The sequence below is a fragment of the Pieris napi genome, chromosome 3, assembly GCF_905475465.1.
Source record: "Pieris napi chromosome 3, ilPieNapi1.2, whole genome shotgun sequence".
NCBI lineage: Eukaryota > Metazoa > Arthropoda > Insecta > Lepidoptera > Pieridae > Pieris > Pieris napi.
The window spans coordinates 4,153,050-4,180,301 of NC_062236.1; the positions used below are offsets into that span (position 1 = coordinate 4,153,050).

At 32.6% G+C, this 27,252-nt stretch overlaps 1 protein-coding gene across 1 annotated transcript; it reads left to right on the forward strand.

The window, feature by feature from the left end:
* On the forward strand, nucleotides 1-25,822 carry LOC125063440 (alkylglycerol monooxygenase-like). The gene is made up of 10 exons (XM_047669869.1): nucleotides 1-160; nucleotides 11,418-11,596; nucleotides 14,005-14,132; nucleotides 14,460-14,611; nucleotides 17,004-17,107; nucleotides 18,940-19,102; nucleotides 20,565-20,716; nucleotides 21,212-21,346; nucleotides 22,841-22,954; nucleotides 25,233-25,822. The coding sequence occupies exons 2-10, from the start codon at nucleotides 11,438-11,440 to the stop codon at nucleotides 25,491-25,493; spliced, it is 1,368 nt and encodes a 455-aa protein (XP_047525825.1). The 5' UTR covers nucleotides 1-160; nucleotides 11,418-11,437; the 3' UTR covers nucleotides 25,494-25,822.
* Nucleotides 25,823-27,252: the final 1,430 nt, after the last annotated feature.

The window sequence follows — 27,252 nt, forward strand, 5'->3', positions numbered from 1 at the left end:
AGAACGTCGAGTTGACTTTACATTCAGTCTGCGCAAGCGCAGCCCGTGCGCACAATCGTACTTCAATTACTCGAACTAAAGTGTATTGTTTAATACGGGAATTATAGTGATAATGTGATTATTGGATACAAATAAAATATATAAGAGAAATAAATTATACGTAAGTAAATATTTTAGTATATTTTTAACGTTTTTGTAATAGTTGACAAAAATATTTGTCAAAATTTTACTTTAATCAAAATTAGTTCAGTCGATTTATGTAATCTATAAAAAGTTAACCTAAAATAACAAAAAAATTGACTGATAACAACGGCGAAGGAGATTATAATTTTATCATAATCTTCTTTTCAAAACTTACGTATCTATTTTATTTTTATTATTTTTCGTATATTCTTCTACAGATCTATCTAAATGTGGAATATGCTTTAAGTACGAAATATTTGAGTGCATACATGGATATGTGAGTTTCGGTTAGAAAATATACATTAAAGATAAATACAATATATTACGATGTACTTTATTACCGCTTTTAAATGGTTTTTTATACATAGTTGTTTACATAATGTGTCGTGTGTAACAATTACTGGTTATTAACCTGTATATTATTTCAATAATAATATTATATAAACAACTGTTTATAAGCATTTCATATGTTTTAATCGTATATGATTATACAGTGATAATGGTATTTAAATATAATATTTTGGAAGAAGTATTAGTGTCTGAGGGAATGCCTGTCCAGGGAAAGGGGCCGTGACGTCAGAGGGGACCGGGGACCGAGTTCGATTCCCGGTTAGATATTGGTAATTCGTTCTTCTTTTGTGAATTGTGAGTTAGAAATTATATTTTTTAGGTGTGATTAGTGTATGTAGTCCACTGATATTTACGTTGACAACTGCTATTTGCAAAGTAATGATTTAGATTGTCAGAGCATTGAACCCCCGACCAAAACATATTAAATAAAATAAATGCTAGAGCAAGATATTATACATCAATGTAATTAGAGTTAAATGTAAAATTGAAACGAATTAATCGTTTACATAATTACTAATAAGCATAATTCTTTTTTTATATACAATATATTTCTTATTACGTAAATTAAATTATCTAACCTAACTTCAAAAACATCGTAATCGGTATCCAGACATAGCATTTGTGTTTAACATTTGACTGACCTATAAAAATCTTCCATAAAAAGGATTTTGTGACCTGGTTTTCAATATTTAAAAGCATTGGCATCTAGCACGAGAGGTTGGTATGTACAGCCCAAAAAAGTGCATTCCAAGATGAGGGTTTCCAAATGCTAGTCACCTAAGAGTCCTGAAATTTCCTGTTCGTATATAATTAAAAGGCCGGCAGCGCGCTTGCGAGCCTTCTGGCAGTGTCCATTAGCGGTGGTATCACTTAACATCAGGTGAGCCTCCTGCCCGACTGCCTCCTGTAACATAAAAAAAAATCTAAAATGATCGTAAACTGCAGCTAATATTAAAATTAAATTTCGATTATGTTTTTATTAAAATAAAGAAATAAACAGTACCGTAAATGATGTGTTGTTTTAAAACAATGACGTCAATTTGTACATTTTAATAAAATTGTACTGGACTTCTTCAATTCGTTTTCCGTTACAAAAAGTCATAATCATTAATTTTCAATTTTAATTTGTTATGATGTTTGACGATAGTTTACGACTTTAGTTTTTGTTTAAGAAAATTTAGCTATATGTCTAGTTTTTTATAAAGTTTGTAAATGACGTTACTCACTTTAAATAATATTTAAGATATTATTTATTAGATTGAGATTATAAAATATTACCTAAATATTAGAGAATATTTAGATCTTTTTTTTATGTAATAGGAGGCAAACGGGCAGGAGGCTTACCTGATGTTAAGTGATACTCACAATGCCAGAAGCCTCGCAAGTGCGTTGCCGGCCTTTCAAAAATTGGTACGCTCTTTTCTTGAAGGACCCTAAGTCGAATTGGTTCGGAAATACTTCTGTGGGCAGCTGGTTACACATAGTGGTGGTGCGCGGCATAAACTGCCTTAGAAAACGCTCAGTTGTGGAACGACGGACGTCGAGGTGATACGGATGGTATTTTGTATTTTGCCTTGACGTCCGATGATGAAACTCAGCTGCAGGTATTAGACCGAACAACTCCTTTGAACACTCTCCATGGTAAATGCGGTAGAAGATGCAGAGAGATCCCACATCTCTTCGCAACGCCAAGGGATCAAGCCGCACGGAAAGTGATTGGTCGTCGATGATTCGAATCGCTCTTCGTTGAATACGGTCTAATAATAAGATCTAAAAACTTTTATTTTTTTCCACCTTTTCTGGTTGAAACCTGACAAGTAGGAACTAGTTGTGTAACATAATCTCTGTTGTTTACGGCTCCCATAAGAATGTACGCCATTCTTGAATGGCATTGCGTTACATTAAACCCAACTTTTTATTAATAAACATTTAAATGGTCCCGTTTCAGACATTTACAAATCTAGGAAAGTTTTAGTATAGGATAGCAAACAATAGCTACCAAAGTTGGTTTACAAACAGCCTTTGTACTGATTCGTAGTTGTAATGAGATTGTTGCTGATTTCTCGGAAAGATTAGTATTATTAGTAAAGCTTTATTCCTTTCTGTGTTTTACCTGCCACAAATTTTAATTGAAATAAATAAGAAAAGCAATATTTAAATCGGTTAGCGGTAACTAACACTAACCGATTTTATATATTCAATATACCTCTTTGGTTTTTCGCTAAATCACCGATTGTTTATCACCGCAACAGTATTCATACACTGACGATAAAAGTCATATATACCCGCTCTGGACATCAATTTTAGTAAACTTCTATGACCGAAAAAACACATTTAATACAGCCCTGCGATTCTGTAACTCACTTCACGAACTCACACAGCGGTTTTCGCATCGGCGGTCGCTCTCAAATCAGTCGTGAAGCAGTCATTTTATGATTTGGCATTCTGAAAAGGTGGGAGCTTGTAGTTTATTGTTTATCAGAATGCCAAATCATAAAATGACTGCTTCACGACTGATTTGAGAGCGACCGCCGATGCGAAAACCGCTGTGTGAGTTCGTGAAGTGAGTTACAGAATCGCAGGGCTGTATTAGAAAAAAACACATAACATACTATCAGGCTTTTGGCATAATTAACATAGGTACATTCGTAGATAATATCGCGACACACAGTTCTACTTATGTAAATTTGACAATTTGACTGAACGAACTTAACCCAGTTAGAGTTCAAAGCCTTCATTATTAATCTATCAAGTGTAATTTAATGCGACTTTGTTAATAATTTATACAGCACATTATAATTACGAATATAATAATAATCCATATATTATTGAAGCTTTATTAATCGATACAACAATTGGTTCGTTTACATTCCTTAATATTAGAATTAGTTGTGTTAGTATAAGTTTAAAAAATTTAAGTTAGATTTAATTTTTATTTTTAGTGGTCTAGTTTTTGTATGGGTAAAAGCCTCCTCCATATTTTCCATTTCTCTTTGTCTTGAGCAACATTCATCCAGTTTTTCCCCGCCAGTTCTATAATGTCATCTGTCCATCTTTTCTTTTGTCGTTCATCTCTTTCGAGTAGGTCCAGTCCATTCTGTTATTTCCAGCGTCCATCTTCTATCACGCGCTCTAGCAATATGACCTGCCCATTTCCATTTAAGCCTTAGAGCGTGTGCAAGTGCATCTGTGAGTTTTGTTTTTTTGTGGATGTCAACATTTCTTATTTTGTCTATTCTCCTCAACTTTAAGATGCATTGCATGCTGGCAAGACAGGATTTTTCTAGTTGTTTTCTTGCTGAATTCTTATATAATAATGATTAAATGTGTTTACTGTTGGCTAATGTTGTTAAATTTTGGATCCATATATGACGAAAGTCACTTCCGTATGTCAAAATCCCACACATTTTAGACGCACGGGAGTTAGACTTAGCGCTAAGTTTCGTTTCTGAATCTTACTTTAAGTAGTGTCTCTGAATTTGCCCTATGACATGACGGTTTCCTCGTGTTATCATTCACTTAATAAGCACTTGAAGAAAGAATTATAGAACAGACAGGATTCGAATCTTAAACATTGAGTATCGTCTAACCACTAGGAAACTACTGTCTTGGAAATACCGTTGTTTTTTAAACTGTATTACTTTTCTGGTAGATGACATAAAATAAATAATTGTTCAATATGAAAAACTCTCTCCAAAAAATTCTATGCATCCATTCACCTTGAACAAATTTAAATATTTCTTAGTTGAAAACAATGTGTTGACAACATCCGTAGTTTATCCTACTTCCTTATTGACTTATTGCTATGCCAAGTTAGTAAAAGGCATAAAGATGTTACTAAGTCATAAATCGTATTTAGATAACATTGTATAATTAAAATTGTTATTCGCATTTGTAATTTCATATGAATTTTTGGTAGCACTAGGAATCATAAATATTGTCATTAGAAAATTGAATGGTACACTTGTGTTAGGAAGTAATATAAGAACCTTTCAAAACCTCTCGTTGGCTCGGATGAACTCGTAATGTGACCGTAACTTATGTCACGATCTTGGTGTCGGATCCGATGGCAATTCAAAGTTAAAGTATGTATCAGCGCGCACCTTTCTGTGAAATATCATAGAGATACTAGCACTACCGAATAGAATCAGAAAACATTTTAAATTATTATTTATTTGTTGAGCGGTCATTATACTAGTATGAGTGTTATTATTATAGCCTTGAAAATAAATAACAATAAAATTAATGGTTCCACACACCTAACGCGCAGAATAGCAAACAATATTTTTTTTACCCACATAAAATTACATACTTCAATGTGTATACGTATAATTCTAAAAGTTAATTCGATAAAATGTGAAAATGCCCTGAAATACCTTTAAAATATTAGGTTAATTGTACTACAAACGCGTTGTAATTACCTGTTATATTTGTGAATAAATAATGTTAAGGGATTCTCTTAATATTTTTTTGGTAAAATAGATTTCGTATAAATAAGATGTTAAATCGTGGGATAAATATGCCAAAATAATGTGAAAGGAAATATTTTATATACTATGATTATGTTCTTCATATTAGGTTACGGATAAAGTAATTTATTGCGGCTTAGTGGTTTGTTCGTTGTACCGGAAGATGCTCCTTTAGTTTTGGCAGGTAGCCAAAAACCCTTAAGGTTGCTCGGACCGTGACCTCGGTACGATAATTTAAAATATGTTTTACTTGTAATTGCTAAGGAATGGAAAAATAAAGGAAATATAAAAACCCCTCCTAGAACCCTGCGGCAAGCCTACGTTCCTCAGTTGGTGTAACCCGAATTTCGGCCGGGGTGCTTCATCGAGAATATTTTAAGTAAACCAAAATCTGTAAAGAAGTTGAGGGAAAAGCCTAGTAAAAATATTATTTGTTTGAAATGTGAAATGTCTAAGATAAAGTTCGGATATATTGTTTTAAGAACGTACTGTTTATACAGAAATTTTGTATTTGTAAAGAAGACTTTTTACACATTCGCAGACTCTTATTACGTTAGCGAGAAAATACTCATAGACCTACATGTATAATAAAACTATTCCATTTGCAAAGTAAATACTTAAATAACAAATAATGGAAATTGTTCTATCTATAGATTCAAGAATGGCGTCGAATGTTGTTGACTTGAATATCTTCGCACTCTAAAGATAAATCGACTCAATGCCAAGCCTTTCGTATTTTGATCCCGTGCCATTCATAAATTAATATGTAAATTGTGTTGTTTATGTCTGATATGTTATTTATTTGATTAAATCTAAACAAAATAAAATAAAACATTGAATTTTAAATATTTTAGATTCTATTTTCAATGCTTTTCTGTTTTGTTTTTTTTTTCAAACTCTCGCAGGACATTCGCAGTCATTAAATAGACTTGAAGTTTAGAAGTGTGATTGATGTTTTACACACTTATATATTTATTAATTTCCATAATCGAAAATTACAGGCTCAACGTAAACCACTGCGCTGACAGTGTAACATAATCACTAACTAATGCACACACAATAGTACTATCAAGAAGTAAACATTATCTATGCTTACCATACATTAATTAGCAAACAACATTATAACATAATTATCAGCAGCGGGGGTCTAATAAATTCTTAGTACATTTCCCTGCACGAGCAAAATATTGCATATATTATCAATAAGGGCAATTGATAATAGAACAAAGTTGCTTGTTACAAATGTATAGAAGCATTGTAATTTAATATTCGATAACCTATCCCCTTAAGAGTACAATACTCAAACCCACCTCGTCTGTATGTGTTTTTTCTTTCGCTGCGCAAATAAACTTCATCACATGGCGAAGGAAAAGCTTGTATAGTAGTTGTATGTCTTAGATACAAAAATAAACGTGTATTTAGGTACAGAAGGCAATGATGCACACAAATTACTTACTAATTTCAATTTTCTCACTAAGTGGAGATAGAAATTATCTTTGAACCGAAATATATCAGTGAACCTTCAAGCTCCATACGGAACGGCATTTGATTTTTCAATAGGCAAGTAGATGACCAGCGTTTCGGTTCTGCGTCCTATTTTACAAGCTGTCGGTCGTTTAATAATTTGCGATGTTTACTCCAAATCTTAATTTATTCTTATCATTATATAAATAATTTAACATACGACACTTACGTTTGTTAAATCGACAAAAACGGGGCTCTATTATGCCCGAGCGATTGCACATAATTGAAATTAATGTTGTATGTAATGTCAGTTTTTTATCGGTTGTATTCCTCAATAACTAGATATTTGTGGCAAGACATGAATTGAAAGTAATTGAACCGTGGTATTGAACGTGCTAATTGATACATTTTCGTCACACATAACGTAACCCGTATCAAGCTGGGACTCGGTTTTTTTGGCACAAAATTTAATTATTTACTCTTCAATATGTGATACTTTTCCATATTCAAACATTTTTTATAATATCTACATACATCATAATATATAGATAGCTACATAAAATCTAGAACACATACTAAAGCGCGTACCTAAATACATTGAATTGCGGCCTTATTGCTAACGTTAAATCCCTTTCAGGGAACAGAACAGAAGCGATATTTCTTTTTATAAGAAGCAAAGATGTGCAGGAAGTCCGATAAACCCATATTTTTTATGTTTAGTATTTACAATATTCCTAACCTACATAATTATAATAATAATTAAAAATTGCTCAATCCTTAACTGAGTGGCTTGCACTAGTGGACTTTCTTTTATATGTTTCTATTCATTACCCGCTCGTACGGAGAAGGAAAACATTTGTGGAATCTGTAATGCCTTAGACCTAGAAATCGACGGAATGTGTCAGGCAAACCTACAACCTACTTGTCTAAGAAAAAAAATCATCAATATGTATAAAAAAATCAGATACAAAAGACGGCGGCTTTTTTCTATATTTTAAGTTACAGAGTACCGACGCTGGCCTGGAAATCATAAATCAATCTGTTGATGTCTCAAGAGTCTTGAAATTATAATCTATATTTATGCAAAATTGAAGACGCCATCAGAACAGACATCCATGGAATCCGATAAGATCCACAACTTGTAATGCAAGTTCTCACCGGGTAGTTAAAAAAGTTGTAAATTTCAATTTTACGGTGCATCTGCTGAATTCGGAATATATAATTCTGGAAGTGCTATAAGTGTATTTCAACCGTAACGCCCGACCTTATTTATTTGAAATTATTCTCACTAAAATAATTTGAATAATACAACTTCTATTAGATTTCAAAAACTTTAAGTTTGTTGACGTATATTAATTTGAAGTTCAACATTTACGAGAATCTTAATTCACCAGTAAGTACTTGCTATTTATAAACCACGTACTGTATGGAATGTAGTAATATTTAATAGTATTATTAAAACCGTTATTGAAAGGTTTCCTCACGATACTTTCCTTCGTGCCAGAATTAGACACACAGAATTAGGTACACAGCCGGAGATCAAACCTACCACCTTAAGGATGAGAGTCGCACTAAAGCCATTAGGCCAACATTGCTTTAACATTTAGCCACTGTCTAATCTGAATCTAGAAATATTTTTGTAATAATATAATAACAGTAAGGGGGCGTCCATAAATTACGTGAGGTGTTTAAGGGGGGGAGGGGGTCGAGTCAAATCTCATTTAATCTTACGTTGGAGAGAGGGGGGGTCTCGGCAAATATCACGCAATTTTTTTCTAATTAAAAAAAAATTAGGAAAACGGTTGGCCCTAAAGGCTATCTCTGCAACTTCCCGCTAACTCCATACCTAAACGCTCAACATTTCACTTATTTTGTGTTACTTGTAAATGAAAGCACGAAGCAATTTTTTTTTTCTTTTTACAATAACAATCCAACGCGTTTACGTAAGAAACCTACATTTTGAAAAATCTCACGTGAGATTGGTGGAGGGGGTTTAATAAAATCTCACGACATCTCACCAGGGGGGGAGGGAGGTACAGAAAATTAAAAAAAACACCTCACGTAATTTATGGACGCCACCTAAAAAAGCAACTTATATAAATTAATGCAAATGATCAATCTTATTCTTAAACGGAATTTTAAAAGAGCAAACATAGTTTAAATTTCATCGTTAAACATTCCACAGAGTAAAATAAAAGTTGTCTGTGGTCTATTGTCTTCAATAATATTAAAATTTAGAATATTCAAATATCAGAGTTTCTCCATAAAGTCCGTAGACACAAGTAATTTAAACTTTTGCAATCTCAGCTTTATTCTCAGCAAATTTCGCGGCTATCATGCTCGACTTGTTCAATAAAAGTAATTCACCAGGATCATTTACATCACTTGCGATCGAATTCATTTAAAAATAGGTATTGAATAAAACTGAGCAGTGTTGGCCTAGTGGCTTAAGCGTGCGACTACCATATCAGGTCATAGGTTCGATCCCCGGCTGTAAACCAATCATGAAACAGATTAAGAAATCTGTGTCCAAGTCCGAAAGAGGTTGTAGCGCCACTGATTTATTTTTTTATTGAATAAAACTGTAACAACTATGGATGTAACCAAAGCATGAGTTATTATTATTTTATGTCCATTCATAAAGGATATTAAAGAATAGTTCACGGTGTTATCAATATGGTAAAAATTAAGTCTTGATAACACTTTAATTATATTTAAGGAATTATAAAATCCAAAATTTTACGTAAACAAATCGTGCTAATAAGTAATTGTTATTGCTAAATGTTAGATTACAATTGTTGGTTTCTAAGTATATTGTATATTTATTTTTAAACTTAGTTCTTTCCATTTTTTTTATGCAGAAGTGTAGAATTTTCCTTTGATAATTCATTTATCGAATATTACTTTAATATTTTAGTTTCGAAATACACAATAATTAGTCGAACAACAATTGTACACGTCAGCATAATTACATTAAACGCGTTAAACGTGTTGAATTTACGAGTTTTTACGATTTATTGAATTAATTATTTGCCTAATGGACAACTTAACAAACGTAACAAACTAGAGAGTTGTCACTCCAGTACAACATGATACTATCTTGTCTAGATATCTAGTCTCGGCCTATACAAAATGTACGGTGTTTGTTACGTTTTATATTTATATTAGACGACTCATTGGTCTAGTGGTTAGTACCCCTGACTGCAAAACCATGGGTCCCGGGTTCGATCCCCGGCTGAGACGAACATCGATGTGATGAGCATTTGGTGTTGTGCTTAGGTCTTGGGTGTTTAAATATGTATTTATATGTCTATATATCTATAATATCCCGAAACGATACATTAGTTCCTAATTTATCCGTAGCTGGTAGAACGTTGGAACGGGTGCGGCAATACAAGTATTTGGGAACTTGGGTTACAAACGAGTGGAATCCTGATCAGGAAATTAGGTCTCGAATCGAAATTGCCCGAGGATCTTTCAACAAAATGAAGAAAGTTTTGTGCTGCCGTCACATGACCATTAAACTCCGAGTCCGACTTCTCCTTTGTTACATATGGCCAATTGTTCTGTACGGCTGTGAAGCTTGGACAATTAAAGAAGATACCCGCCGGCGCTTAGAAGCATTTGAGATGTGGTGCTATCGTCGCATGCTTCGAATAAGCTGGATCCAGAAGGTCTCTAACGAGAAGGTTCTGAAACGAGTTGGAATGTCGAAAAAACTTTTGCAGAACATTAAACAACGGAAAGTTGCGTACCTGGGCCACGTGTTGCGTCATGACCGCTACCACCTCCTTCAATTAATTATAATGGGTAAAATCCAGGGTAAACGGCGTGTTGGTAGAAGGAAGAAATCATGGCTCCGCAACGTTAGAGAATGGACAGGTATTGCAACTGCAGAAGAGTTGCTGCATCTGGCACAGGACAAGACACGCTTCAAGATACTGACGGCCAACCTCCAGTAATGGAGAGGCACTAAAAGAAGAAGAAGATATCTATAATATGCATGTATATCCGTTGCCTAGTACCCATAACACAAGCTTCACCAACTCAGCATGGGACTAGTTTAATTGGTGTGAATTGTCTTTAAAAAAAAAATAACAGTCTAACGATCTATGTAGCTTATAAATTTGAATGTATTATTATGTGTCATGTTTTGTTAATGGGAACTTTTGTACGAGGATTAGGGCACTTCAATAGGTACTGTCAGCGATCATTATAATGAGTTCTTGTTCTGCCCGGATCTAAGGTTGCGCTTATAAGCACTACAGATATTGAGAGAACTACATTTTGCCGCTCAACTCTTAAAGTTTCATTTATCACATCATTTTTTTGAACTTCTTAGTTTATTTTTCAGTGCTTCCGAGGATATATGTGTTTTTATAGTTTTATAAACACGGCGATTTCCAAAATTTTCGGAGCATTAACATTATATAGCATTAAGTTATTGTATGTTCAACACAGGTTGATAATAAATAGTATACACAAATACGTGTCTACGCTACCCGATACAAACGGATTCATAATAAATTTCATAAAATTTCAAGTTTGCTTCCCATATGAGATTGATTGCTAATTAAAAATTTTTAGTAACAAGATTTTTGATTACGTTATCGAAAGGCACTCATACGAAGTAAATTTACATTAATATTCATTACAGTATCAGTACGATAAAATGCAATTAACCTTCCGCAGCAGTGCATATAATTTCGGTTTGCATTCGTACAGAAAAATTAAGTAAAAACATCTTAACATTTTTCTATTAGAATAGTAATTATTGTTATTGCCCGCATTCCCTCCATTGTTAAGTAAGAAAGTTATAATGAACAGACAGATACTATCCCAGGGTACCACACGCGCTCGCGGTGGAGAATTCCCCCCTGGGCTTCCTCCACCGGGACTCAATTTAAATTAAGATACTAAAAAATTAACAAAAACTTATCTTATTTACAGATTAAAAATCAACAACGAAGATGGCGTCCGAGGTTCTTTATAGGAACTCCACAGTCAATAAGGAGCTATCAGATGTGTTGGTGTCACATTTAAAGGGTGTAGGGCGAATGTTCTACATACATTCCCCTGAAGAAACGTTATATGAAAAACCCGAAGATGTGCCAAACTTCTTTAGACAGGTCATTATTAGGCTATCATATTTTATAGATGGTAATAAAATAAAGTAACAATATTTTACCTTGTATCCTAAGATGCTTAAAGATGCTACGAGCTTTCAACATCAGGCGATTCAGGAATTAAATTAAAAAATTATTGCTAGTATAATATACTTTTATATTCAGTAAATACGATTAATTTGACAACTATAATTTACTCAAGAGAGCTTTATAAATAAACGATAATTATTCCACCGTGCCATGTTCTAATTCTAAAAAACTCTTCGGCATTTCTAGTACTCATCGAGAACAAAATAAATACATTTATTGTCTCTGGTTTTAAGAAGGTAAATAAATTAAATTCAGATACAAGCATATTTAAAAATGATTATGAAAGAAGTGTCGCAAAAGTTTTTGCTCAACAAATAATATTCTAAACTGTCGCAACACATGTTTCATTTGACAGCATTTTGTTCAAGGCCTAATTTGCCAATCATAAATGTGCTTACAAACCGTTATTATATGAAACGTGTACAAAAGTATCGTGTGCATTATCAATATGAAGAAATGGTTGATGCGAAAAGTACCAAAAACTTTTTACCAACTTTGTCACAACAATTTATCAGTAACTATGTTATCAACGTAATCGTATATCGTCAATCATCCATAAAATTCCGGTTTTGCTATTTGCTTTTTTATTTCTGGATACCGTTTCGAAGTCTTGCAATGAGCCTTGAATGATAAATTGATGGAATTCGATTGTTTTCTCCGTCAATCAATCATTAAATCAGCTATTCGAAACAAAATATCATGTTTGCAAAAACTAAAAATTTTATAATAGGTCTTGAAAGATGTTTTTTCTTCATAGGCAAGTATGTGAGCCATATGTACCTGGCAAACGCAAACGAGTTTTCACGATGTTTTGCCGTCATAGTAGGAGCGAGTGCTTATTGAAACAGTCAAAGAAAATTTGATTCCAACCGTATTTTGAACCCACGATCCGGGTAGCACGCTTTAGCCACTTGGCCAACACCACTCAGTGTGAAGTTTTATACCTTGGCATAAACCCAGCTAAAGATAATTAAAAAGAATGACTCTAATCTGTCGTTTTTATGTATTTAAGAAACATCTTTAAGTTGCATTTATATAATGTGACACTTATATAAATTATTATACGAATACAAAAGCGAATTGATTGCATTTTTTAAGACATTTTGGATGTATTAAAAAGCGTTTATAAAAAAATACAAACATAAATATGTTTTACGCAATTTAGATGGTTGATCAAATAAAACTGACTATTAATTTATTCAGTATCAATGGAGCATCTAAGTTATAAATTGTTATCTTAATAGTCAGTTCAACAACATTTTATTATATCCGTATCGATAAAATCTTGCTAATGCAACATAATGTTAGAATAAAACTATCACATTTTAATGGCTGCTTGATTGAACTTGTTGCACATTTAAACATTTTAAGTTTTTTTCGCAGCAGCTTCTGTATAACGGCCGAGTGTATTTTCTCTGAAATATGCATCGTCGCGCCTTAGTTAATAAATAAATGGTTAATGAATCTATAGCAATCAATTTATACATAAATTTTGTGTATTCTAACAATAAAGCAATCGTTGTTTGATTTAGTAATTTTTTTTTTATAATTGTATTGAGATTTAGTTAATCAAGACTAAAATTGAATTGTTAACTGGTAATGACTATATGGTAAACAAGCGACAGAGCATGCCGCACTTCTCATTGGCATAAGTCTCAAATATCGTAGTTTTGACCCTTGTGGTTAGTAATTTTAGCCCAGCCCACTTCACACTTCTAAAGTATTGTAATTGCCTCTAATAATAACCTAAAAATTTAATAATGCTACTAATGATTTAAGCTTGATCTTTGCAAGGTTAACTATCAGTGAAGAGCCGTAAGGGGGCAGGCTCAGCTGTCGTATCTGTAGCTCATGGACTTTTAAAAATGGCAGAAAGAAAGCGAATGTATCACGTATTTCAACAGTATCATCTATTTCAGATTCTAGATCACGATTTATAAATTCAACCCTTGTTCGGTTAGATTAGTAACGTTACAACGTACAAGTGACGTTACAAAGTTACGAAAGCAGTTTCAGAAAACAATTTCATTGTAGTCATACAATTTTAAATAATGCAACAAAATTTCTTAAATAACTTTTAAATTACTTATAAATAAAGTTTTTATCATGAAATTGGTTATGCAAAAACCACTCCATCCAGTACTTAGCTCACATCCGTTCCCACAACCTTTTAAATACTTTTGCAAATTGTCTGATTAATTCGTAATTAAATTCGATTTGTTTTGTGTACGTTATGAGGCTGAGGTTATTTAATATTTTTTAACACACAATGCGTATCAAGGTTCTGTTGAATTTATGTTAATTAAATATTTCTATTTCAGTCATTCCCATACTTCATAATATTTATGATAATTGAACATATAGTGCTAAGATTAGAAGGCAAGAAAGGGATTCGATTAAATGACGGCGTGACAAGTATATCACATGGAATATTTCAAGAATGTGGAAGGTATGAACAAACTCTACTCTAATATTTATCGAAATTTTTTGATAAACCTATATCGTTTGTTTGACCATCGGTTTTGTGCTAGTGGATTTTTATTTTATTCCAATTATAAACATAGAAATGACCTGCCTTAGACCGAGATCAAGCAGTATACTTTAAAAATATCAAAACTATTTTTATTTCCAAGGATGTAGTATACACCGTAAGAAAGCAGTAGGTGTACATACATACATATAGGGACAGACTGGTTTATATCTTTCATACCTATTGTACACTTTTAGTATAACATTTTTTTGTACTTTAATAATTTTGCCCCAAATTTCGTTCTAGATTAATATGGCGTGGGGCAGAGTCGTATTTATACACATGGATATACAGTAATTATAGAATGGTGGACCTCCCCTGGGATAATACATTGACGTGGTACGCCGCCGCTTTGGGAGTGGATTTCTGCTATTATTGGATGCACAGAGCTTGTCATGGTAAGAATGCAGAGTGAACCAGCTATTTGCTATACTAATATGTAAACTTCTGAACTTACAACGCAACTTCAAAGCCGAATCCGACTTTGTATGACATGGTGGGAGTCCCAACACACACACACACACACATAGCGCACCTGGCCCCTGGACACATGGCGCACCACCACTTTGTGGAACCAGCTGCCCACTGAAGTATTTCCGAACCAATTCGACTTAGGGTCCTTCAAGAAAAGAGCGTACCAATTCTTGAAAGGCCGGTAACGCACTAGCGAGCCCTCTGGCATTGAGAGTGTCCATGGGCGGTGGTATCACTTAACATCTGGTGAGCCTCCTGCCCGTTTGCCCCCTGTTCTATAAAAAAAAAACAACGAAGTTAGTACTATTTTAACAATTGCTCAACATCTAGCTGTCCGCTATCGTCTTCTTCAGAGCTTTCGAAACGTGGAATTACGCCACATTATTGCCATTAGATTCACGGTAACAGCCGAGTCAGCCGTAGTGCTAAGAATTATTCCCGTGTGTCAAACTGGATGTACTCGTAATACGTGGTTGCCTGGAAGAGATCGCTCGAAAGCGATAAGGCCGCCAGTTGCCTTTCCTTTACATGTAATTATGCTAAATTTTTATATTATAATGCAACAAAGTGTAAATAAATAAAAATAAATTAATGCTTCAAATATCATTCTCAGTCGAATAATTTAAGTTTTATTTTAATAAAAAGTGATATTATTTCTTATTAATCTCCGAATAATTAATTTACGTACATATGCATATCATAAATTTTCAATAACTATGTAGGTATTGGTCCAGTCATGTTAATTAATATCACAATAAATGATAATTATGCACATGAATAGTAATTATGTTGTTATCACTCGGATATTATGCTTATAAAACAATAGCAATTAATTTTAATATATTATCACAAGCTACTAGCTTTATTCGTGGCTTCGCTTACGAAGACGTAATTAGGACAATTTGTTTTATGAACAGAATTTAGCATTTAGGCCGTCAACGCATTCGCGAGCCTTCTGTCATTGAGAGTGTCCATGGGCGGAGGTATCACTTAACATCAGATGAGCCTCCTGCCCGTTCTATAAAAACAATGCTAGATATTATATATATAGTGTATTTTCTTCTATCCTCATAACAAGACTTGGTTAGTTGCGTTTTAAAATAATAAAAAAAACACGATGGAAGACGAAATAAACAACTTCTTACAAAAAAATAATTCATATATGTATATTGTATATATCTGTCGTATATGTACATATATAGATATACAGAATATAATAATACTATAAATATGCTTTCCCATATAAGAGCCGTTTTTAGCTTTTGGAACTTAAAATTTTGTGTATCTACTACATAAGTATGTACATTTAAACGAGATTCGATAATTTCATAAAACATTGCAAGTATAATAGATGCAAAGATGGTTGTTGGGCAAGCGAGTTTCTAAAAGATATCAGGCGCAAACTATTATACGCAAACTAATAAATGTTAGGTCTCTAATATCCAAGCCCAAAAGGGATAATCGGTATTATTAAAAGTTTTAATTGCGTGTCAGTACACTTCGTACTTTCTGATAAGGATGTTATTGCCCTATCTCCTTCCTTTGATAAACTTATTTCCCCATATCCAGAAATATTGTGCAAGATAATGGACTATAGTGTACATTTCCTCTAACCTAACAGGAGAATCATCGACTAGTCTAACCTTAGAATGGCCCGAAGGCCCGAATGTCGAGAAGAAGCATATATATCCATAGCAATCGTAATAACTTTTTCTAGCGTTTAAGGGTATTTCATACAGATTGTAGGTGTCGCTACATAAGTTAGTAGATACCTTTTAGTTCTATTTTGAAAAGTTTTTTAAACTATTACGGCCCTATCCCAGCACGAATTGCTGTGTCAGTGTCTCGGGGTGGACTGCGGGGCGCAGTGGAGAGCTGGAGCACTGAGGCGCGCCGGCCCGTAATAACAATTAGTTATGTAAACATTAAATTAATGTGATTTTATTTAAAAAAAATCTGAAATGGATTACTTGGCTTGCGATAAAATATATCGTGTAAATTTCAAAATCACGTTCTATATACATTTTCGTCATAACATTAATTCAAAGTGTCTAAAATTGGCTATGTTTGTATTATTTCTATAGAAGTTATTTAAATCGTGTATCGGTCTTTCAAAATGGATACATAAACTACTCAACTCCACCATATATTTTTCCCATTCGCCCTACTTCAAGAAACGATAACGAAAAATGGAATGAAACAATGAACTTTTTTGGAGTTTGGCGACCAGATCGGACCTTAAGCAGTATTTTAGCATTTAAACACTTGTATCCAATTGAGTAAAAAAAAAGAACCTTAAATAATATTTGTCTGCAGAGGTTCACATACTATGGGCCCAACATCAAGTGCATCACACATCAGAGGACTTCAATATGGGCGTTGGCATCAGACAGTCGGTGTTGCAAGGATGGTGTGGATTTGTAAGTATTAAGATTTCTGATTACTAATAGTGTATTTTCATTAATTTAACGATATATTATTTGATCTATATAAAACTGTTTATGTATAACCAAGCAGAATAATTTAAAGAATGTTATGTATATACATATTGCTTATACAATAAGTTGCAGCCTCCAAATCTTTTAATTTAGAAACCCATAAGAATCAGAACGAAAAAATTAGATATGAAATTAAGCCAAAATAAAGTTTTGTATTTTATCGTGCAAATTTAGTGTGACGCAACTAAAAACAAAATGTTCATCAAAAAACCTCTTTTATATATTTCATGCATATTCAATTGATATTCAGTCCAAATAAAAATTAAATGATTGACTTCTATTCAATGCTTCGTAAATAATACACGTGTTTCGTAAATAAATAACAGGTTTCATCCTTCTAAATTCTTTCTTGTAACAATAAACCAGAACACCAATAATACCTATAGCATCAATTTGTTTAACTATTTCTGTAAGCAATATTGAAGTATAAATTAGTCCTAAATAATTTAACACTAATAACATTACATTGAACAATTACAATAAGTGAAACCGTTCTTGATTAATAATTCATTAATTACCAACATCTATTGGCTATAAATGCCTCATTATAAGTTCGTTTATAGTAATTACAGGAACATTAAGTATTCGCGAAACGTCCATATCCTTTAATGTTGAAATAATCGGTGGCTCATTATTTTAATGTACAATACGGCCGTTGATATGTAATTATTAATAAATTCAATACTATACAGGGTTATTGGTAATTTGCCAGGGACTGGTTCCTTTGTGATCTTTTTTTCAATTTCGTTGAAATTATTTCATAGTTAAGCATTGTTGAAGAGCTAAGAAAACGGTTATGTTTTTAAAAAAATCTTCAAGTTTTTTTTGTTTTTTATTGTTAAGGCATTTTAGTGGAAAGAATCTCGAATAAATATTGAAATAATATGGTTTTTCGTCACGAATTTTTAAATTTGGGCCGACTATTGTTGTTTTATATTAATAAATAACCAATTTTTATAATACATTTTTGATGTTGAATTTTTAACCTATTTTGAAAAAGAGCTAAAAACTGGATAACTCAAAACTGATTCACTTTTACATGATGCATATATATATTAAAATTACCTCCTATCAGGAATACCTCGAAATACCAAAATATATAAAACCCTGTATATTGTGCTAGTATTTTAATGTGTAATATATATTATACAATGTCTAGACAATGGGAGCTTAAGTTATTAATTACTATGAATAAGTAGCAAATATACAAGTAAGGTTAGTCCTGAATTTAAAATAACAGAATTGTTGAATAAGCTGATTACTGAAAAGCACTCGAAACATCGAATTATATAAACAACGAAATAAATTAGTATTTACATATAATTTAAAAACGGTCTAAGCGTACAGACAACTGAAAGCTAAGCTAAGTTTTAAGAACATTGTAAAGATTAATATAATCATACTTTCCTTATAGCGTAAACCTGAACTATTATTCTATACTATTCGTAACGTAAATAATATTGATTAGAGATATTGCTGTCCGAGTCCACATTCGCAAAAATATTGAATTCTATAAAATTTATCTAATTAAACAATATATACTACTCTTGATAGTAAACAATATGTTATTCATTTGCTTTCATGTGATCTGATGTTATATTTGCGTAAAATTATTCTTGCATTGTTATTCTCTGTGGATCGTGCTTTATGATACAGTAATACCTCTAACATCTGTTGAAAGATTAGTTATAAATATTTATTATTAATTAATTTTTTATTATTTTGTAGTTAATAAATATTCTGTAACATTACAGGCGTTCTACTTACCACTCGCCCTAGCGATCCCGCCCGCCCAGTTTGTGATGCACCACCAGTTTAGCTACTTGTACATGTTCTGGATTCACACGGAGGCCATCAAGAGTCTTGGACCCTTAGAGTATGTTTTGAATACTCCAAGTCACCACAGAGTACACCATGGTAAGTTAAACTTTTTATCCGTACACAAGTTTACACATACGAAAATGCACTGCAGTGCACAAATTATTGTAAAATTGTTCGCGATTTAAAGAACTAAAGAAAAGAGACGGGTCTCTTGTACCTGAACCACAAGTCGTAATTTTACGCTTAGGTCTAATTTTGTCTGTTTAAAATTCAATCAATAATTGCAGTTATAGCAAATGGCTGTTGGAATATGATTATCAACTAAAAAATTGTGGAACTGTAAAAAAATAGTATAATTTCGTCGCTGTATAATGATAACTTCGTATTTCCAGAAAATAAAACATTACAGGAAACGAACAAAAAATTTAATTTCGTCAATGTTCGTTAAAATATTGTTATGTACTTTTGTCCATAGTTTTGGGAAAGGACTTATTTATTAGTAACCTAAATAAGTCCTTACTTCATTAGATTATACCAGTTAAATGACATAAGAATCTAAGAACAAATATAAATGGTATTTTGACATACGAGGTTATCATTCTAAAGTGACGATTTGCTTTATTTTACGTTTTGAATCAATTCATTAAAAAAATACAAAAACTTATTTAACGATTTCGTACTTTTTCTCAAACCCTGAAAATATATTGTAAAAAATCAATAATTAAAATATAAAACAGCCCAATTTTAATTAATACAACCGAGCTTGTATAAAACCTTCACATTTTTCATTGTTCAAAAACAAAAGTTTTGTCAAGCGAAATACATCGCGTGGGCGAATTTTAATAACTTTGAGCGGGTCGTGGAATTCTTGTCCTTTATTAGTATAAAGATGTTTCTTTTTAATAAACTCATTTTAAATGTAGTTTTATAAAACTCATAATATTTAGATAAACACTTTTTTGACGGATTTGAAGTTATGTTTTATTATAAATTTACAATTATTTTACATAATTTTAAATTTAACCGACGTTTCGCGTGCTTTACAGCGTGCGTTTATAATAAAACATAACTTCAAATCCGTTAAAAAAGTGTTTCTCTATGTCTAAAAGTTATGTCAATAAAAGACAATACTCATAATATTTATCATAGCTATTTAATTATACAGTAATTTAAAAACTAAGGTTTCACTTTAGTCAATTGTTTTAAGGTTTCCCTGACAGACTTACAAGATATAGCCCACTTTTTTGTAGCACAACTTTTTAAAATTAAAAACAAAACAAATTTTGAAAACAAAATATACAAACAAACCTAGATTATTGGTTTGTTTGTATATTTTATTTTCAAAATGATTTTCCTTAACTTACAAGGCAATCACAAAGTAATAGGACATTTAACTAAAGAAGAAAATGGAACGCCAATAAGTTGTTTTACCTTGTTCACTGAATATTCCTTTTACATTTCAGTGACGATAAACAAATTATATTTGAAATTATTTGTTTTTATTTTAAGTGGCAGTTCTCTTTTATTATTATGTCTTCATAAGTACGATTCTTTTCAGGTAGCAACAAGTACTGCTTGGATGTCAACTATGGCGGAGTGCTCATCATTTGGGACCGGTTGTTCGGTACATTTAGACCGGAAACTGACAAAATCGAAATTGTCTATGGTCTCATTTACAACCAGCCATCGTTTAACCCATTCTATTTACAAGTGAGTTAATCACGGGTCACTTATTTGTGGGATGAAGTTAAATATGAAAGATGAAGCTAAATCGTGAATTTTATGGTTTGACTAACCACGGCTCATTGGTCTAGTGGTTAGTTAGACTGCAAATCCATGGGTCCCGGGTTCGATCCCCGGCTGAGACAAACATAGATGTGATGAGCATTTGGTGTTGTGCTTAGGTCTTGGGTGTTTAAATATGTATTTATATGTCTATCTATCTATAATATGTATGTATATCCGTTGCCTAGTACCCATAACACAAGCTTCACCAGCTTAGCATGGGACTAGGTCAATTGGTGTGAATTGTCCAATCATATTATTATATTATTACTAACCCACTTCAAGGGTGACCAAATTCGGGTTTGGTGCATGATACATGTCGTGTCCCACTTTTTTAAAGAAAGTTTAAAGCGGGAGTTTGAACACGCGGCGAGTTGCAAAATGTGCACCCTAGTAATTAACTCAAAATTCTTTCCACAGATTTTCTATACGGGATATGTGGTTGAGAAATTCCGTAGCTTTGAAAATTGGGAACACAAGATCAAAGCGATAGTTTGGGGCCCGAGCTGGGAGCCTGGGACAGCGAGACTTGGAGATGACGATTTGAAAGAAGATGTAAGTAAATATAAAGAAGGACATAAATATGCATTTACTGTATACAACATTGGAAAAATAACACTAAACGACACAAAACAAAATAGGGTCAACCACAATTGAGTAATTCGCACTGTTAAATCCTAAGCGGCCTTATAAAACGTGTACTAAATGATGTTTAAACAATGGTAACCATGGTAACGAATACGTTACTAATTTTAGTCCACGTTTTATAATAAGATAAATTAGGTAGAGACCGAAACTTTAATGGTAACTTAATCAATTGTTATTGTACTAAATCTAACTACTTACTTCTTCCTGACTATTAACAAACAGCACTGGTACTACTGATAAATAACTTCTGATAGCGATACCGTCGTTCTGTATGGCTTTTCAATGTGGTTCTCTTAACATCCGTAGATGCTTATCTTGCTGAAGCCGCGTACAAATTTTTCGAAGAAGTCTATTAACTATGAGAGTGTGCCATTACTTAATCAATTACCGTATAAAATTCGTTAGCGCGTTTAACCAATTCAAAAGAGCATTAAATATACATCACAATGAGCCTAGTTGACTAAAATTAGGATGGCTGATGGCAACGTGTATCTCGTTCGTATATATGTATCAAGTTTCATGTAAATAAAAATCCATTTTCTGTTATGAGAAGTAAAGTTCTTCAAACATTAGATGTCAACCTTGGTATAGCTATTGGGGTTTATAGAGTTTCGGCCTAGGTCCAATCCAAGTAGTTAATCAAAATAAGTTTATTCAATTTAGATGCGTCTTAGGGCATGCTTATGAATGTCAAAAACGTTTACAAAACTCGCGAAAGAGCAAGACTACGCCATCCATCCTGTTTTTATTTATCCTAAACGAACTTTAAGAAACCTTGACAGGTCTATTGAGGCCGAGTTCTATTTTCAGAATTTCGAACCCTTTCAAATTTGTTCAGTGAATTAAATGTCCAAGAGCCCTAAACGTTAATCTAAGTCAAACCCCTCGTTTATAACCCTTTACAATCAGTAACTGACCGGTGGTTATATAATTTATTTTCGTCTTCTACTTTATAGTAATAGTAACACAAAATTTATTTTTGGAAGCTTTTATCAAACAAATCGTTCTAAACGTGAATTAGGTTCGGTGGCGGTTGTTGTATGGATATGTTCAGATATATATTAAAACATGAGCATATAACTAACTTGCCTTAGACGTCGACGGCGTGCGTAAAGTACTACAAGTACTACGTAATGTATTTTGGTTCCTTTTGTAAAACGTTACGATGCGGGGCGGGGATTGAATTACGCGTTATTGTTAATATTATTTTCGGATTTCCAGTATTTACGCTTCCTAAGGCACAGGAGGCTAATCACCTACTTGTCTATTAGATTAATCTGTAGAAAATGAATGTAAGAAAATCTGTAGCACAGAACTAAAAAGGACCTACTGATATACTTAAATTTAAACATTTGCACAATTTAAACTCAATTTTGTATACATTGTTTGTTAAATTTTCAGATTCAAAGTAGAGAAAAATACGACGTGACTCTTCCTACGTGGTGCAATGGCTACATCGTAGTACATTATGCTGTTGTTTTCTATGGTTTCTTTGAACTCGCCTCCAGATATATGGTAAGACTCACTCAAAAAACTATTGGTTACAGTGTAAATGAATGAAACGCTTTTATCGCTTAATTTATTATATTCATAATGATAAATAAAATATGTACCTCACTTATCATACAAAATGTTAACTTGACGTTTTTGCTTCAAGTAAAACCTTCTCTAGATTTTTAAAAGCATCGTATTCTAGTTCAAATAAGTCGCTTTTCCATAAGAAGTTGAGGATTTTTTTATTTTTTTTAAATAGTGGTCAAAAAAGTATAGAAGAAAAAATTCGATTTAACCTGGAATAACCTTTCAAGCGATATTTTCCCTTAAAACGTTCTCTTATCAAAACCAGAAGATTACTTTATCAAGGCACATTTCAAATTAGGTCAAAATTTTAATCTATGAAGAAAGTGTTGTGAATATTTACCTACCCTTACCCTTTGTGACTTCATCAATCCGTAAAATCTAAGAGTCAATGTCATAGACTAGTATTATTACATTTGTATAAATATGCTACGTTCATGTATTTGACTCTAAACGGAAGCACAAGCTCTTTGAATAACTTTGAATATAAACTGAAAATTTATTGACGTCTGCAGGTACTAAATAAAATTATCGTAAAATTCAAAGGAGTTCAATGGTTGAAGATTTTATAATATATTAAAAAAAATTATTTTTAGCCAAACATACATGTGATCAGCTCACACGCTTCAATTGTTCAGAACTGGATTTATTTTAGTTTTCTTTTCGAATCCTCACACCATGTAGTAAACCCACTTAAATTAAAGAGCTGAATTAGAAGCTGTTCTTATTATATTTTATATAACCAATACTCATGAAAAAAAAACAGTTATATATAGAAATATTTTTCATAAAAACTACATATATCATAATTTGATATCATCCACGACACGCAATTTGGAAATCAAATATTTACAACAATGCCTTTCCATTTGATTTCATCCCACAGCTTTTCAAATAAAACTCATACAATAACTCTCTAAAGAGTTAATATACGAACCTATGTACGAAGTTTATTAGGTTACTCTGAAAGCAATCAAATGTGTGATTTATTTACTTAAGAAATTTCTATTGTTGCTAGTAGAAAATCTTGTATTGTGCGATATATAACTAATGTTGGTAAAAAGCACACAAACTATAATGAATAATTAGAGACTAGTTAGCTAAACTATTTTTATTTAATTTTCGTTATATCGAAATGGATACAGCTCCGTGTACTTGGGTTTTGATTCCCGCCTAAGCAACGATGACAAGTTCGCACAGTCGGCTACCGTAGACAGTCGGCAGTCGGTAAAATAATCAGAAACATGTCCGCCCCATTGAATTTATATACGTGAACACTTCGTAGAGAAATAGTGACGAAAATCTTTACTGTTAGATCCTGGGATGCGAAATAACCGAATCAAACAATTCGATTTGTAATAAAATTACCCACTGTGTGAAAATACTATGGTAATTATTTTTGTAATTGTTTCTTAACGTAATACAATCGTAATCCATTAGAATCGCAAGTTAAATACTCTGAAAACTAAATAACAAGATAAACATGCTTCCCAGTTGCTTTGAGACAATAGTATGCTCAATATTAATAAACATAATTTATATTAATCTATCTGAACCAAACTTAGTGCTTAGTATGACGCCTGTATATTAAAATCTGTTATTGACCGGTAGTAATACTATGTGCTAAGTAATGGTTCTGAACTCATAGTAGAGATTATGAGATTTATAAAGGTACTCCACTCTTCATACTCTTCGTCTCTTTATGACAAATTTAGTTAATGCTATGTAGAGAGACATGAGTACTTTAGATAGAACGGTGCAATTGGACAAAATTATTTTTATGAATAAAGGTGTTATTTTATAAATTTCACTCATGAGCTAATAGTTGTAAGGAATACGTAGATGCAATCTAAGAAATCGTTTTACAGAGAGTCCATAGGATAGAACACAGAAGGTAGTGTAGCGTAATGGTAATTGATGCAAGGATTTCTGCGCCTGCATAAATATTCTTTGCAGATATATCAGGGCGTGCTTATTTCTGTTAAATTATAAAACACCACGTTGCACGTGTTAAAAAGGTCCTCTGCATCTTGCAATCTAAAAAGTAATTTCAAAAACCAACCCACGACGCACTTCAATCTCCCTTATACGCAGACTTTAGAAAATACCGTAGTAACAAATAATTTATACGTTTTATATGCTGTGAGCCCCATAATAGAGACAGATCGTAACTTGGCCCCGTTTGAATTTTATTGATAGTAATTTTTCTTTACAGGGCATGACACCGTTCTCAGTTCTGATTTTCGTATTTTACGTGATGGCGTCGCTAACTATTATTGGAATGCTGTTCGACAACTCAAAATACGCTCCACTGTTGGAGGTTCTTCGTTGTTCAGCCCTCGCTTTCCTCACGAGAAGCATTTCTTCACCAACTCCTGTCACAACCCTTCTGCAAATATTCTATGTCGCATCAGCTATGTTCTGGTGCCTTAATACCATGAAGCTTTTGGAAATTAAGAGAACTAAACTAGAATAAGGGTCCAGTTGATGCACTAAGACTGAAAATGTTTTACTTTTAAGTACCCCACGTGCCAAATGTTTATTATTCGGAAAAGATTTTCTATTTTCATTTTCCATTTTCATCGTGACAGTTTCCACTTTATTTCACCAGTTTAAAATTTAACCAGGAAAAAATTTATAGTTAATACCTAGTCGTAGAACTTAGATATAGTTATTATATACTGCCAAAAACATTAAGCAATACATTAAGTTATCTAAAACTGTTATATTAGATTCTTATTTTGTACACGTGATTTATGTTTTCCTTAAGATTTGTTTAAACCAGAAATATATTAAAAATAATAATTTTTTGTTTGATTTACACAACATATATTATAATCTTTGTGATTTATTTAGTTTCTGAGTGAATTGATAAATTGTGTGATAGATGACATTTATCTGACACTTGTCATCTTTCCTCCTAAAGCAGGTCTGTGGTTTCCAATCCGACACAAAACTGGGACGATATTCGAATCCTGGGAAAATGTGCTTTCTTAGATTTAACAAAAGGTTTACCAAGTTTTTTTTTTCAACACAAGAGAGAAGTGTTCGCCTAGTGGCTTCAGCGTGCGACTCTCATACCTGAGGTCGTAGGTTCGATCACCAATGCACAGCCGGTTGCACCAATGGACTTTCTTTCTATGTGCACATTTAACATTTACTCGAACGGTGAAGGAAAACATCGTGAGGAAACCGACATGTCTTAGACCCAAAAAGTCGACGGCGTGTGCAGGGCTGATCACCTACTTGCCTATTTTTAAATCTAAAATGATCATAAAACAGATTCAGACATCTGAGGCCAAGACCTGAAGAGGTTGTAGCGCCACTGATTTATTTATTTATTTTCACCAAATACATGTTTATATCAAAATCACTACATTATTCATCTCTCTTAATAATACAAAGTTAATATTATGCAATCATATGTAAGCCGTTTGTAAAGATTGATGCCGCTAACAGCACTTCATCAAATATTCAAAGACCCTTCATAAAATCCGAAAGACTTGTTGAGATTCTTACAGAAACTGTTATATGGATTTATACGATATATTTAGGATAACTTATTAGATTTTTTCCTCTATTCTATTGATTTTTATAGGAACTGTTCATACACATCGCATTATATTTTATGATAAAAAAGTGTGCGTGTACTTATGTACGCGCGTAAGAAGTTATACTTTGGCATTATTAAAAATAGTTATTGATTGCATGCAAATAATGAATTACAATTAAATAATCAAAGACTGGAAAAGGGGTCATTATAGTCAATAAAGTTCAGTTTACATTTCAAAAATTAAATAAATAAATATTTATTATTATTCTCTTACATTAAGTGTAACATAAATTCTATTATTATTCGAATGTTGTTTTTAAATTATGTCCAATGCCGTAGCATCTTCCGTGGGCAATTTCATTCTTTTAATTTTAAAACGTAAAATTTCACTCTCATCAATTTTTCATAACGCGCCTAAAGAAGTATAACTTCAAAAATTATTATAAACCCAAAGAGACGATCACCCATGACTAGGATAATGCCTCTAAAAATTTAATAGTGTATTTTTATATTAAGTATTGTTTTATAGGAAAGTTTATGGTGTAGTTCCAAAGGAGTCGTCTGAGTGGCGTAAATTTCTTGGCCTTGTCTAAGAATCGCACAGTGGTTTTAGATTAAGATATATAAATAGTTATCACAAAGTCACTTAGTAAATATAGAAATGTGTAATTTAAATATTTGA